Below are 15333 nucleotides of genomic sequence, written 5' to 3' on the forward strand. Positions count from 1 at the left end.
CAAAACTTAAATCCCGTGGCAAAGTGCGGGTAATGATACTAATGTTTAATCTACAATTTACATTTATGTTATATTATATTATATATTATAAAACTAATTGCATATTTTGGTCCTCGGGTTACCATTTTTTGCATGTTTGGTCCAAATTCTTCATTTGTTGTATTTTTGGAGCCAAAAGTGTGCATTTTTTGCAAGAATGATCCAATTTAACGATTCCGTCAGTTATTAGCCGTTAAGTGGATCATGTGCATGTCATGTTAGGGGTACTATCGTTTTTTTACACAAATATGGACTAATCTAGCAACTAATTTCATACACATCTTATCTCCAAACATATACACACACATCATATCAACACATAATCTCGTACTCTTCCTTAAAAATCCCAACATATAGGGAATATGCGGTTGTTAGGCACCTAAGTTGGGTAAAAAACCCAACTTAGGTGAGTATGGGCTGTTATCCACCCAACTTGGGTGAAAAACCCCTCACATACCAATATTTTAATATTTTGAATAAATGCTTGGCCCCCCATGATTTTTATGGTTTAAAAAAAGGTATGTGAGGGGTTTTTCACTCGACTTAGGTGCCTAAAGCCTTATATTCCCTTCCCCCATATATATATATATATACATCTATCATATATATTCTAGCAATCTACTCAAAAACAATGTCACACAACTATGAAAAGAAAAGAAAAGATGGCCCAGATAGAAGTGGATGTTTCCAAGGTTGTTGACCCCGGTTAATCGGTTTCTAATTATCTTCACTTTGTCCTCTAATTTTTAACGTCTCTTTGGAGAGAGATTTTGTGAAGGCGGTGATAGCTATGGAGAAGATACAGATATGATACGGTGGTGATGCTACAAGTATGCTACGGTGGTGACCGGCACTGAAGGTGGAGGCGCTAGGGTTTTGGTTGCGGGGTGGGAGGCATTATAGAGATAGATCCAGATACGGTGGTGGTGCTATAAATATGCTATGGTGGTGACCGACACTGGAGGTGGCGGCATGCTTGCGTTAGGGTTTTCCTGGCAGGTGGGAGACATTGAATAGATAGATTCAGATACGATGCTGGTGGGTGGCTCTTCCTCTTGCTATAAACCCAATAGTTCGACGACTTTTCTTCTTTTTCTTCTTCTTGTTGGAAATCCAATAGTCCGATATGGCGAAGGCTAGGGTTTCAAGTGGTGGTGGTCAGGTGCATCTTGGTGGTGTGGGGGAAGACTACCGGTGGTGGTGAAGAATTGTGGCTACAGTAATTAGGTAAACGAAGGTGAGATTGGTGGAGGAATTTAATTGGATTGAAAATCTTGATAATGATGGAGGAAACCCCCATCAAGATGGTTTTAGATATGCATGTATTGATGAATTACTCTTTGTTTGTAAAGGTGAAAAAATTATATAAATGATTTTTTATTACTAATAACTAGTTCCAAATTTAATATATATATATATATATAAGTATTATATATAGATATAATTGATGTTGATATGATGTATGTGTATGTGTTTGGAGAAAATATGTTTGGGGAAGAAACTGTGTAATTAAAAAACAAAAAAAAGTTAATAAAGATTGAGTTAGTTGCAAGATTGATCCATATTTGTGTAAAAAGACGATATTACCCAAAGTTAATAAAAATTGAGTTAGTTGTAATTTCGGACTTATCGTGATTACATACTTACACATTTATAAGTTAACTCTTCATCAAACACTTTCCTGGTTGAATATAAAAAAAACGTATGGCTAAGTCACAATTACGGTTTAAGTCTAGGCATCCTAAATATAAAGGAAAACCTAAATCCCTAAAATCTCGGCTCTGATACCACTTGAAAGGACTCAACCCAAATAGACCTTAAGTATTGAAACACAAAACTTTTATGTCTTATACTTAGAAAAATACGGTCATTTTTCATGAAAAATCAAAAAATTTCAAATCGAGAAAAGACACTTGAAATGTTATTAAAATGATGTAAGTAGACTACTATGCAAGTTTCAGGACCCAAAAAGGTCAAACGAAGGTTCGACAAAAAGTGAGTGACGAAGTGAGTAGAGCGCGTTCGATGGAGGACTACATCGAACGTGCTTTGTCTCTCAGCGAACGCGCTTTTGACACACACCACGCGCTTTCTGTTGAACTACAAAAACTTTCTTCATGACATTTTAAAACATTTCTACTCAAATACAAACTTTCCATTACCAATCACTGATCCAAATTGAATATAATCACTTCACTAAACATTTTAAAAGCTTTCAAAAAGTTCAAGAGAGAGTTTACAACGAAATGGGTCATTTACCTGTTTTGCCAAATGCTTCAAAGTTAGCTTTTTACATCAAGATTCAAAAGACCATGTAACATATCTATTTGCAGAAATACATGTTCATCATTGATAAATATATGCACCCATTGTACCAAGAGATGTAACGAGGTGGAATCACTAAGTATCTATGAAATACCATTCTTTCGCATATGCCCCAAATACCTTCAAGATTACTAACCACCTTCAAAACACTACTAGTCAATCACTTGTTCCCACTTCCGGAACCTATAAGAATGTAAACAACTAAAGGAATAAGCTTATGCTTAGTGAGTACGTTTATATACAAATATGTACATATTGAAAACTATACATAAGGATAGGGTATAGAACTATATTACCACACAAACATCTCCAAATACCTTCAAATCAACACCCAATATGTGAAACCATATAATCAATCAACCAAATGAAACATATTAACCAACAATCAAATCACATTGCCACATCCCATATGGTCTTATATTAACTTATCTATATACCCATCATTATACCATGGGTCTCAATTCTTGCAACTTTACACCATTACACAATTTATATACTTCTATGCGTTCAAACAACCATCTAAACACTTTATACACATCCAAATCACATTGCCATACCCCGTATGGTCTTTATCCCATCATCTAAATACGTCTTATAGATTCTACCATCATTATGTAATTGAACCAACATGTGAATAATCATATATAAAGATACTCACCTCAATGACGAACAATCAAGTCCACAATGATCACATGAACACCTATTATCACTTTCAACCTAGCAATAACACCACTGCATATAAGGCCATCTATTAATCCATCACATACAAGACTATCTATCCATAACCACTAATTGCACTATCATTCTTTTACCCAAATGCTTCCCATTATAATTTTAGGTTGGTTCTTTACGAAATCTCATTTTATCTACCACAATGTGGTCATCCGTCTCATTACTTGAAATTACTCAATCGTCCTTTTGACCCTAAAGATCACCAACAACTTTTATCAAAATTATTCATACAATACTACAATAAAATAACAATTTACAAGTGGGAATTAAGGAAGCTATTACAAAATCACCATCTCACTCAAAATCCCCAATTCTATCAAAGTTGAAGAACCTTAGCTTGAATTTAATCAAAAAAGATGTATTTCTCTAAAATCCCCAAATCAATTGAATTGCATGAACCCTAATTGAAATGAATCCCCAAAATCCATTTTGCTAGAAATCCCCAATTCAACTGGTATCTATGAACCTTAAATTTCCCAAAGCACATAATAATCAAAATCATATCTTAAAGGATAACAAAAAGGAAAATTAACTAGTCTTCTTTCTCATTCCTCCTCTTGATTTTCGGCCACATACACCATCAACACCAAATCTCCCAAGTTTACTTTCTAGTAAATTGAATGTTATTATTATTGTGATTGTTATTCACTTTCTTGAATTTGTTTAATTGAAAGAGTGAAATTGATTGAATGGAGTAGAAAGGAGGTTAAAGAAGATGATAGAAGTGTTAATGAAATTATAGCCTCGTTACTCAAATTTGAATACTAGGAAATTATTTTAAAGGCAAAAACTATAATAAAAATATTAAAATTTATATTTTAAAAATATTTGGGGTGTTATAAATAGTGAGGCTAGTTAGTTTTATAAAGGATTATAAATATTCATTGATACATAATTTAAAAGCTACTACGATTTAGACTTAATAACAACATTACCCGGTTTTATATTAATAACTTAAGCTAATCACTAATTGTCGTTGCTACCACACAATGATGCTACCATCATTACCGTAATATCTCATGGGCATCTATTTAGTTTATAATAAAATATCTAGTTTAAAATTATATTATATAAAAAAAAAGTAGTTGTGGTATTAATGGTTTTAAGAAAACTAGCTGTAAAAAAAGCCAGTTTAAATTAAAGTAATTATACGTTTCGATCAAAAAGTTCTAATCACATTTTTCTCATCCCCATGTGAATAAGAAAACTCCAAAACTCCAAATGATGTTTTTGTCATTCTCTGGACACGTTTCTTACGCCTCAGTTTGTTCACCATTCCCATAATCCTATATATATATATATATATATATATGCATATATATCTCAGACATCTCCGCCAGAACTAGCTGTAGCAACCATTTCATTCTTCTTAAGCAATATATATATATATATCAACAATGCCTACTTCATCCAACTCCACTATCCCTTCCATAAACCAACTAAACGATCTTTTGGAATCCGCCAAGCCTTTCCTCCGTCAAGAATTTGAAAAAGCTGATGAAAAACTCCCTTCCTTGATCTCCATTTTACAGTCTGCAGGTGCTGGTGAGTGTTTCCATCGCCTAGGAACCTTCCTTGACCACCTCCTTCATGTTTACCGTATCATCAAACTCTGGAAAGCCCCTGATTGCGTCGCCCTCTGCGCACTTTTTCACTCTGTTTACTCCAATTCCTACAGCAACATTGTCCTTTTTGACCCTCAAACAACCGATGGTCGCCAAACTGTTCGCGACCATATTGGGGACAATGCTGAGAGATTGGCCCATTTGTTCTGTATCCTTCACCGCCAATCTCTTATTCACAAACAAATAATGTGTCAATTTACTGAGGCAGAACTTATTGGAGAATACCTCCAAGAATCCAAGATTTCGTTGGCAAATGCGAACGAAAAAGGGATCTTCAGTAATGAAGAAAAATGGCGTAAAAAGATTCAGTCCCTTGTTCCTGAGAATGGAGTAATGGGAAGGCATTACAAAACAGGTGAAGAAATCACGGTTTCTAGAAGAATGATTGGTGTGTTTCTTCTCATGACATTAGCCGATATCAGTGAACAATATTTTGGTTTTCAAGACGTTTTATATGATAATTCAAACGGCCGTCTTGAGCTAATAGGATCTCGTTACGACACTTTGTATCCAGGGAATGGGAAACCGGGTTTATGGATGAATGCTGCATCCAGGATGGCTGCAGTTTACATGCTACTAGTGCGAGAAGAAACCATCCTCATGTGTGAAAACAAAAGGGGTTGTGGGAATCATAGAGACGAAGATATCGAGCTAGTTGTGACAACTCGTAATTTATTAACATCGGGTTAGTCTTAATCTCGTTTAAGCTTAGTCATTATCGTAATCTCGTCTAATTTAGACGGTCTTTGACGTGGAAAATATTAGACATTTAGACTTTTGATTTAGTTCAATTAGAAGTATCCTGAAGACGTAGACTATTAGCTATCTAGATGTATGCCGAGTCTTAAAAAAAAATAACTTTAAATAAATATATAAAAGTTATGTCTTGTACAAAATAATTAGACTGTCTAGACTTAATATTATAAAGTTTACCTTGACGAAACTTCATTGACTTGTCTTAATTTAAATAACACGAGGGAAAATACTTTTACTTTAAATTATAACCTTTCAGTCATACGGTATTTAATCGTAAGCATTTTACCAAATTAAGGGTTAAAAATACCAAGTTATGGCCACATGGGCCAAAATATTTTGTGAGGCAGGGAGTAAAACACCCAACCCTTCCCTCCTTTTCTTTTCTCCTGGTCGATCACACCCACAAGAAAACACACACACAAAACACTCTTGACACTAAATTCAGTCTTGGTAAGGAAATCAGAAGAGAAATTCAAAGGAAATAATCATCTTTCAATAATAATTAAGGTTTTGGCATCATCATCATCATCTTCTTCATTTTCTTCACTTATATCTTCAAGAACTTCAATTTTTGGTAAGTTGACTTATTTCTTCAAACTTTTGATTTGATTTAAATTCAATTAAGGGTTTGTTTCAGTTTTATTAATGGAATTAGAAGCCTTTAAATTAAATGTAAATTTAGGGTTTTGATGATAAATGGAAATTTGGTTTGAAATGGGTCTTGAAATCAAAATGGTTGAATGGGTGAAATGGTTAGCGATATGGGTTGTTCCCAGGTCTATTGAAGATGTTTATACTTGTTATAATGAAAGGAATTGAGTTGAAAACGATTTGGTTACGACAAATGGTCCAAAAACTGCACTTAAAACCCATTTTCACGAACAGCAAGAGCACGGCCTTTTACAGAGGCCGTCCTTTTTCAGAGCACGGCCCTTGTGTATGGCCCTTGTTGGGAGCACGACCTTTGACAAGAGCCGTCCTCATCAGCAAAGGCCGTCCTTCTCCTGGAATTTTTGTAACTTTTCCGTTTGGTTAGTCGTCGACTTCTAATGATCCAAAACTTATTTACTAGTCTTATATCATCATAAAAAGAGTATCAAACTTGTTAAAACACACATTTAAACACTTTGATTTTCCATCCAAGTCTAGTGACAAAAGATGAACTTGAGTTATGATATAGACTAACTAGTAAGTTGTATATTATGGACACTTGGTAATGACAATGTCAATGACGTTAGTAACTTGAGTCAATTATATATTGAACATTAAATCACATTCTTGGTCATGGCATTCTAGGGTCTATAGCTAAGTAGTTGTACGTAGGATACTTGTCGTCGTGAGATTTGATCCTCGCCATTGGTACTCATATCCTAGGTTTTGGATAGACGTGGAGACTAGACTGCTCATTTTCTTGGACTACTCATACTTTTAGCTCTTTGATCGCTAAGGTGAGTTTATGGCGCCCTTTTTCCTTTTTACTTTGGGCCTGAAAAGCATGTACTGTTGTATACACGACTACTTTATAAATGATCTGTCTTTGTCTATGTCATGTGATTTGGCTACTTAAATCATTTGCCTTATGTTTGCCATGTTGACGGCTGTCTGAAAATGTGTATACACGTCTTATGAAATTTTGCTCTAGGTGACTTAGACTTGCCATGTTGTCGGCTGACTAAATGTTTATGTGATTGACAGACTAAAATGTTCCCCTTATGTAGTTATTACCATTATGAGATCCTAATAGTTGTCTTGTCAGCTTTCGTATCTGACTGTCATAGTTCTGGTCCGCACCCCATTGTAGACGGGAGACCTGTGCGAGGTATTCTGGTGCGCACCCCACTTTAGACGGGAAATCCTGTGCGAGGCATATTAGTCATATTGTCGGACTTAGGTCTGGACTGTCATTATATATTGTCGGATTTTGCTCCCGGCTGTCTTGTCTTAAATAACTACATGTCATTGTGTATTCTCAATGACGACTAAACTTTGGTCAAATACACTGTAAACTCACCAACTATTTCGATAGTTGATCCTCTCAAATTCATGCTTTTCAGGTAACCAACAGTAAGTCTTGGATCATCTTGGCATTATAGGACCATTCTTTTGACTTTGGACGTATAATTAGCGTCAGACATTGGAGGACTATATTGTTCTTAGTTCTAATTGTAATAGACGGTCCAAACATTTATCTTGTATTAAGTGGGCCCAATTCCATATATGGATGACTTGTATCCGTATTCTGGGGTCCACATTTGAACGATTGTACTTGTATTAGACTTGTAATTGGTATTAAATGGATGTAATTTCTATTAGCCTTTGGTTAGTACGCAATTAGTTTGTTAACCCTGTATTTCCGCTACAACGGGGTGTGACACTAGTGATCCCTCCGGTTTTTGAAAAGTGTAGCAAGATCCTTGATGCAAGTGATCAGATCAAGGCTAGGGATTTGTATTGGGAGGTGGTTTGTGATGATGGGTGTGACCAGGTCAAGAAAGACAAGGGTGAGGAAATGTTGGCTAAGTGTATTGAGTTGAACCCATATGTGGGTGAGCCACATGTGTTGTTGGGTCAGTTTTATTTGAGCAAAGGCAGGTTTGAAGAGGGTGAAAAGGAGGTTGAAAAGGGTTTGAGTCTTTTGTTGGAATGGGGTTGTTCATGGGACAAAAGGATCTCATGGGAAGGCTGGGTGGCTTGGTGCAGGGTGATGTTGAACCAGGCTAAGGACAAGTCTTGGCCCCAAACTGCTTGGGGAGTCATTAACTTAGGGCTTGTCAATTAAGTAGCCTATGTTAGATTGTTGTGGTCAATGTATTGGTTGGGTTGGGTGTTGGTAATAATAAAATGATACTGATAATAATAATAGAGCCCACTCAATTAAGTTTGTTCACAAGGGTTTGAGCCTTTTATATGTGTTCTTTGTTTTAGAGATATGTCAATTTATGTTTATTTTCGTTGGATTAATTGAGAGCAGAAACTTGATAAAAGTGTATATCACTTTATTTTATGGATGGAGGTTACAATTGTAACGGCTTATACCGGTCCTGATACTAATGGTGTCGGCCCCGAAAATCACCAAAACATCATACCGTGTGAAGCTTTTGTATTGCTTTGATTCGATGTAAACCAGCAACCTATTCAGGAGACATGTTAGTTTAACCACAAAACCATATTTTACATGATCTTATACCCATCTCGTTTCCAGACCCGGTATACAAATTTGGTTGTAAGAAGCTCAGTTCTTCGAACAGTGATAAAGTTTATTGTGGAATGTTAGCGCCTCCGCAATGAATGACTTGACCTTGCAGCTGGCATAACATTTGAGTGATCTTCCAATTCCTACTATAGTACTTTATGCATGTTGGCCTACAGCTTAACCATACGTATATGGTTCACTGTGTGTTTTGGTACCAAACCAATTCCAATCCAAAACCAGATCTTTTTAGATGTTTCATTATATTTAATTATCAATTATGTTCTGCAGGTCTCACCTGGTCAGTTCCAGCGAAGCTCAACGCTCAGAAAACAAATGCCCATATAGATAGTAACGATCCAAATTACAAAACCACTTCTCAGCTAGCTACAACAAACATTTAAATAAATGAAGTAAAAACTCACTAATTTCTCATTACATTTTGGAACAACAAATGGTACACAATGTTCATAATATTTGGATTTGTGACGTATAATCCTCAAACCAAAAGAATAGCTTTGCTCAACAAGACAAGTTATTGTAATCTATGATATGTTGCACCCGAGATAGCTATATTCTGCTAAATCTATGCAAGCCTCTGCAATTAACTTGTCTTGGTCCAGTATTTCAGCATCAATTGAAGAGAATTGCTGTAAATGGTTACATATTGTATAGAAGCAGCTTAGAATATGTAGATAAAGAAATTAATGTCCTAGATGGCTAAACAAGGATCCATTATCCCAGCGAAGGTGTAGTGGGAAAAATTAACTGTACAGGATATATGACAGTCTTTTAACTTGCAGCTTAAACTGAAGTACTGTATAGGGACTACTCTGGTGTACCAAATTAGGTCACACACGTAGAGGAAGCAAAATGGGAAGGTTGAATAACGGGCCAAAGTCAGTTGTCCCAGGTATGTCCGGTTGGTCTTAGACGGACCGGCATCCATTACCCATACGCAAATGCTTTGTGGGCCACAGAGTAATTTTGAGAAAATAGGTAACGAAAGACCTTTTTTGGACACAAACCTACAAATGAAAGACCTACTTTGGTCAAAGGTTGAGAAAAGAAAATATCTATCATTATATGAGATTTACCACTTTAAAGAGGAAAAACAGATTTAGAATGTTGTGGCCATTTAAAACACACTTTGGTCGACATTCAACCCTTCTGTCCAATTAGGGATTAAACCATAAGCTAAATTGACTAGTTCGTTGGTTACTGGTTGAAATTACCGATATAACCGCAATCTTTCAATTTGACTAATTATGTGACTGGAAATTGTGACTTTACAGTGTTTATGGAGTGACTTAACTATAAGATTCAATGGCCTGTTCATTGTGTTACACATGCATGTTAATGAAGACTTCTCTATGTTCATGTAACATTGTAAGCCACAAGGTAAGGATGCACATTACTAGTTTTGAAGAATTGATTGTATACTGTTAGTCATATATGCATTATACCGAGGATACAAACAAACAATGATGGACAAAAGCAAAAGCATCAATAAGCATAATCAATGACCATATGTGGACTTTAACAATTTGCAAACAAGAGCATCATGAAATGCAAATTGTTTGCAATTTTCAAGACTGGGTTACAATTTGCTTTGAAGAAAATGAATTGTTTTATGGACTATAAAGTGAACTGGAATCCCTAGTTAAAAGCTGTGGGATCCAAGATCAATTAGGCGAGTAGAAAAACTAGAGGTGGCAAAATAAGAGTGATCTGAGTTGGACAATGGATCAAACTTGTGATTTATAAAGCGTATTGTTTATCCAATTTATTAACTAGAAAAAAAATTATATACAAAAACTAGATTATCTTCATAAATCATAATCTAGATTTTATAATGCAGGCGGTTACAAAGATATATGCATACGAATACCACTCAGCGATAAACCCATTTAACCCACTGGATATGGTTCCTTTTCATTTAAAACTTATAGCCAGTTGCCTCATTAAGCATAATATAACCCAAATGTAATAGAAAGATCACTTTTCATATTAACTAAATTTAGTTACCTTAGTAGGAAATCCCCTGATGTAACCAACAAGTGCTACTTCCATTAGATGATCAACTATTTCATTGCTTCCATTGATGAAACAAGCATTCTGAAATGAAAGCAACACGTTACCGTGCATATTTAATTGTTTATCTTTACCTTATTTACATTTCTTACGAGACACCAAATTCAAATACTAAAAGAAAACGGACAAGGGTTTACATCGTATGTAAGCTTTCGACATTTTTTCAGATCATATTCTTGGTAATTTATTGAAAGCATCAGCTCTCATTGATGTCAAAAAGAAATTTTTAATGTTAGTTGAAATCCCAGTGACCTAATAGCTTATGGAGCAAGTAGCAACAATAATTCGACTCCTTATGGTAAAATATAAACAGGTCAAAATGTGTCCACAAGGAGCATTTTACCAGCTGTTAAACAGGTTAAAATGTGTCACATTTGGTCAGACTAACCTCTGAACACTTTTTAAAATTTTTATAAGGCAGTTAAAAAACTTATATGTGATTGGTCATAATCTGATCCAACTTCTATGAATAAAACAACTTAAGAGATTGTAAACACTTAGTGTACTATGGATGACTAATAAACAGTTCAACCTGTTGGATATGTTTCTGAGTTAGCTAAAATGTTTAATTGCTCGTCATTTGTATAACAACATAAAGCTTATATGTTTTGGCAAGAACATAGCATATATCTTTAAGGAGATTGCAAGTACTGTAAATGTTTTAGATTCTCACGATGATTCTTCTAAAAGAGCCATGGCTTCCATCCCAACTGATGCTAACCACAATTTTAACTCTCTCATGTGAGTCGAAGTCAACCCAACCAAAGTAGACACCGCAGGCTTGAACAGGAAGATCAGAAGCCACATTATCTGACAAATTTAAAAGGCACATATAAATATCATTCTATATATTTGTACCAATACTCCAGACTTACGTATGATGTAGCTTAATCTTCTAAGGAAGTTATATGTGAGCCGACATAATCAACAAGGAACAAATAGAGTACATGTTTACTTGGCAATGGGTCACTTCTGTCTGTTAAATCCCTCACTGGCCAAACGGGCATATTAATAACAAAAATTACTTAACAGGAATGGAGTAGAAAGTACCAAAGTACTTTTAATGAATAAAACCTTGTCAAAATCATTTTACTTAAAAGGTATTCTAATTTTTGTAGAATATTGACAGGCTAATAATTTAAAAGCATACTGAAAGTATGGGCAGAAACTTGCTTGTGTTAATACAAACTTGTTTAGACCTGTTATCCAACATGGCCGGCACGTCTATCTAGTGATGTGATTATTATCATTAAACAGATGGTAAATATAACATAGTCGGGTAAACTTTAAACCTGAAATTTCTTTTACTAATCCATTTGTGTATGATCCCTTGAAGTGAATTGGTTCAATTGGTAATGCTTTATTCACCCCTGCAACAGTGCAGCCATAGAAACTTTATGAGCAATAATGTTTGCTTTAAGGTGGCTGTATTAAACAATGACAGTACCCGATGCTTAAGTAAAGATAAAGAAACATACAGTCCCCTAAAGGCGGGAGACCCCATTGCTGTGGCTGAAAATCTAGGAACGAATGAATCACATGATCAGCAATTGAAAATTTATCCAATTCACTTTCAATAGATGGAACTGCCACTACTTTCATATTTGCAGCCATTCCAGCTTTAACCCCTACCCTGTTGACATAACTACATGATTAAACCTTCTAGAAGTTTTGAATATCCTCAACCGAATTAAGTATAGTTCAAACTCTCAAACAGACGCAACTATTAGAAAGCACACGAAACTTGCAAATGACATCACAATATTGCAGTTTTTCAAATCAGTGAAGGTAATAACAAAATAACAAATGAAAATCCCACAATACCCCATCCAACTTTCGTAAAAAGTTAATCACTAATAATCAAATACCTTAAATAAATAGTAATAGATAATAATACGGTTGAAAACACTTGTGAACGACAAGCATTGCCCCTGATATCTTGTACAAAGAATTACTTAATAGATACGTAAACTGAAAAGAGCCCTATCTGGAAGAATATGGCAGTTGTATGAAAACTACAATAAATAGTCTTGGCGTTTTTAAAAAGAAAAGCATAAATTGGGGCATACCCTTGTTAAAACACCAACTGGTAACTATTGGAGTCAAATGTATAGTATGACACTATAAAAGCCAAACTTAGATACACAATTATTTAAAATTTAAAAATAATACAGAAATCACAAGGACATCATACTCTATTAAGAGAAATAACAAAGACCAGATATTACATACAAAGAATCTTCTATCACAAGACAGGAAGATGCTTCTACACCCATTCTGTTTGCAGCCTCCAAAAATCTAATAACAATAAAGAGATTTCAATTCAATTTTTTTCAATTAAATCTCATAAACTCTCTTTTTGAAATTGTAAAGCTTACAGGTCTGGTGAGGGCTTCCCTGATTTAACATCATCACTTCCAAGAATTACTGAAAAGTACTCTTTCCATCCTATTGTAACAAAAAGACAAAATGAGATTAAAGTTACAATTACTTATGCCACAAAATTAACTCTCTCCTTTCCCAGTAGAATAACTACTTTTATGTGTTCCAATGCACATTACATAATAAAACTTTGTTTCCACTATATCGGCCATGGCAAGTTACTTTGCATAGCATGTGCAAGAAAGGTGTGATAAAATCATGTTTCTTGCAAAAATAGGTTAAAAAAGAAGTAGATGATATAAAGTAATTCATAACAAAACACTACACAAAAGCGAGAAGCTTAATGTGAGTATGAAAATGATGAATATAGAAACATCATTACCTCTTTGGGCAGAGACTTTAGCTTCTACATTCTTCCTTGCAGAGTTTGAAGCAACTGAAAACGGAATTCCATGCTTATGAAGATGCTTGATAAGGCGGTTGACACCAGGAAGTGGTTTGGCTTGCAGCCATCTAAAATTAATTAACTAATTGAATCAAAATTTCAGAGTGACTGCCATATACTTGTGGTTAGAAATTGCAAATACAATGTAATTGGCAGTGGTAACCCAAAATAAAAGTTAGAAAGTTACGGGTGATAATAGTTCTACGTACTTTCAGTTGTAACACCCAACACTTTATGCATGACAGCTGCCACACTGAAATTTTGATTCAATTAGTTTGGACTGTGTTTCAAGTAAGCACCCTCCAAGACTAAATAACTTGGACTGTGTTTGTTTGGTACAAACTACAATGAACTGTTCATCATCTATAATGTAGCGGGTTGTCGGAATCAATTATTTTGGAAAATGGAAATGGTCATGATCTCTAAAGTTCACTTTTACTCTAGACCAAAATAAAAACACAAGTGGCGCAAAATCTGGAATGAAGCCTATATCAAGTTTGCATTACAAAGTGAAAGTATTGCATAAATTAGATTGAGAGAGAGGGAGAGAGAGAGAGAGAGAGAGAGAGAGAGAGAGCTCACTTTTCATGAAACATGGGCATGATGCTTTCAATGTATTGTTGGGGTGTAAGTGGAAGATCATAGTCTTCAACAATTCCAATTGCTGCCTTATCTTGCAACATCCCAAGTCTCTTGTTTTCCTTGTCCATATCTACAACCTTCCCGTATCTAACAAGAAATTCCTTTAATAGGTCTTTTGTAATTTGCTCTTGATAACAGATAAACCAAAACATGAGATAGCCCAGTAAGTATAATCAAGTCACATATACCCAAATGATATAAAAAGAAGATCACAGAACTTATACTCTTATTTTTTTTTTATTTATATCAAGCAATATTGTACTATAGTGTGCACTTGTGCTAGGTCTAATATAATGAGATGAAGTCACAAGTCACAAACCATCTCCAAGGTAGCCTAGAGCAAAGCGTCCCAAGGACTAGGTAAACATCTTGGGATGGCTAGGGGATAGTCGAGAAGCTCAAAGACAAAATAGCGCGACTTTCCCAGTATAGATAGTGCCTCTCCGTTTACCCGAAATGAACTCATAAACAATACATTTTTAAAAATAAAAAGGTGATGTTTGTATGTGGTTTTAGAGCATCCACAAGACTACAATGGTAAAAAGCCTTTAAAAGCTTTTTATTTTGCAACCTCATTATTCCACTAACTTCAACCTATCAAAAAGTTATTAGCCCCAATGGAAAGCTTTTTATTGATTACTTTCATATGTATTTTGGAAGAAGTTTTTTGTCAAAAGGTTGAGGTTTCTCAATCTATTCATCAAACAAGTCATTTAACCCAATCGTATCGACATTTTGTAAGGAAAAAAATAATAAGATGAAGAAAACCCAAAGGTCACTAAAATCAGGTACTGTAATAATTTTAAGATCACTTGTATTACCAGAAAAAAAAAGGGGGAAAAAGTGAGGAAAATGATTAAACACATATGCTGATATTTTCAGATGATAATAATGATAATAATAACAATATAAATACGGAGTAATAAATAAATACATTGCAAGTATAGAAACTAATATAAAGTAGTCTAGTAATCATTATATTAACCTGTGTTTAAAAGAGTGCCGTCCATATCAAATATCACGGCGGAGATGCGACGGCCGTCCATGGTGTATCGATGGTAGATTGGTAGGATCCACTTGGCTTAATTAACTGGAACCTAATA

At 34.9% G+C, this 15333-nt stretch overlaps 2 protein-coding genes and 1 long non-coding RNA gene across 6 annotated transcripts; 2 read left to right on the top strand and 1 right to left on the bottom strand.

Annotated features, from left to right (window-relative positions):
* The first annotated feature begins 4493 nt into the window (after positions 1 to 4493).
* On the top strand, positions 4494 to 8438 carry LOC122585741. Its single transcript, XM_043757870.1, has 2 exons — positions 4494 to 5388; positions 7856 to 8438. The coding sequence occupies exons 1-2, from the start codon at positions 4494 to 4496 to the stop codon at positions 8254 to 8256; spliced, it is 1296 nt and encodes a 431-aa protein (XP_043613805.1). The 3' UTR covers positions 8257 to 8438.
* Positions 5833 to 7789, top strand: LOC122585068. Of its 3 annotated transcripts, none has more exons than XR_006321647.1 (3): positions 5833 to 6051; positions 6774 to 6925; positions 7532 to 7789. It is a non-coding gene; the product is annotated as an uncharacterized LOC122585068 (long non-coding RNA). The 3 variants fall into 3 exon arrangements; XR_006321646.1 differs by having other exon boundaries at positions 5836 to 6051; positions 6852 to 6925; XR_006321645.1 differs by lacking the exon at positions 5833 to 6051 and having other exon boundaries at positions 6088 to 6925.
* Positions 8439 to 9004: 566 nt separating the features above from the next.
* On the bottom strand, positions 9005 to 15333 carry LOC122601006 (bifunctional riboflavin kinase/FMN phosphatase-like). Of its 2 annotated transcripts, none has more exons than XM_043773787.1 (10): positions 15216 to 15333; positions 14171 to 14357; positions 13526 to 13656; positions 13140 to 13209; positions 12994 to 13059; positions 12240 to 12394; positions 12054 to 12131; positions 11435 to 11571; positions 10696 to 10785; positions 9005 to 9317 (listed from the first exon to the last, which is right to left on the bottom strand). In XM_043773787.1, the coding sequence occupies exons 1-10, from the start codon at positions 15274 to 15276 to the stop codon at positions 9213 to 9215; spliced, it is 1080 nt and encodes a 359-aa protein (XP_043629722.1). In that variant the 5' UTR covers positions 15277 to 15333; the 3' UTR covers positions 9005 to 9212. The 2 variants fall into 2 exon arrangements, with proteins under 2 accessions (XP_043629722.1, XP_043629729.1); XM_043773794.1 differs by lacking the exon at positions 15216 to 15333 and adding an exon at positions 14550 to 14721.

Source organism: Erigeron canadensis, chromosome 1 (assembly GCF_010389155.1).
Source record: "Erigeron canadensis isolate Cc75 chromosome 1, C_canadensis_v1, whole genome shotgun sequence".
Taxonomy (NCBI): Eukaryota; Viridiplantae; Streptophyta; class Magnoliopsida; order Asterales; family Asteraceae; genus Erigeron; species Erigeron canadensis.

Bases quoted from the DNA above. Each gene is read 5' to 3' on its own strand.
- LOC122601006 (XM_043773787.1), bottom strand. From the start codon at position 15,276: ATGGACGGCCGTCGCATCTCCGCCGTGATATTTGATATGGACGGCACT. The intron at 13,210-13,525 runs GTAATGATGTTT...TTGTTACAATAG, and splicing joins TAAAGTCTCTGCCCAAAGAG to GATGGAAAGAGTACTTTTCA. The intron at 10,786-11,434 runs GTGAGAATCTAA...CTTTCATTTCAG, and splicing joins GCTCTTTTAGAAGAATCATC to AATGCTTGTTTCATCAATGG.
- LOC122585741 (XM_043757870.1), top strand. From the start codon at position 4,494: ATGCCTACTTCATCCAACTCCACTATCCCTTCCATAAACCAACTAAAC. The intron at 5,389-7,855 runs GTAATTTATTAA...GTGTGACACTAG, and splicing joins CGAGCTAGTTGTGACAACTC to TGATCCCTCCGGTTTTTGAA.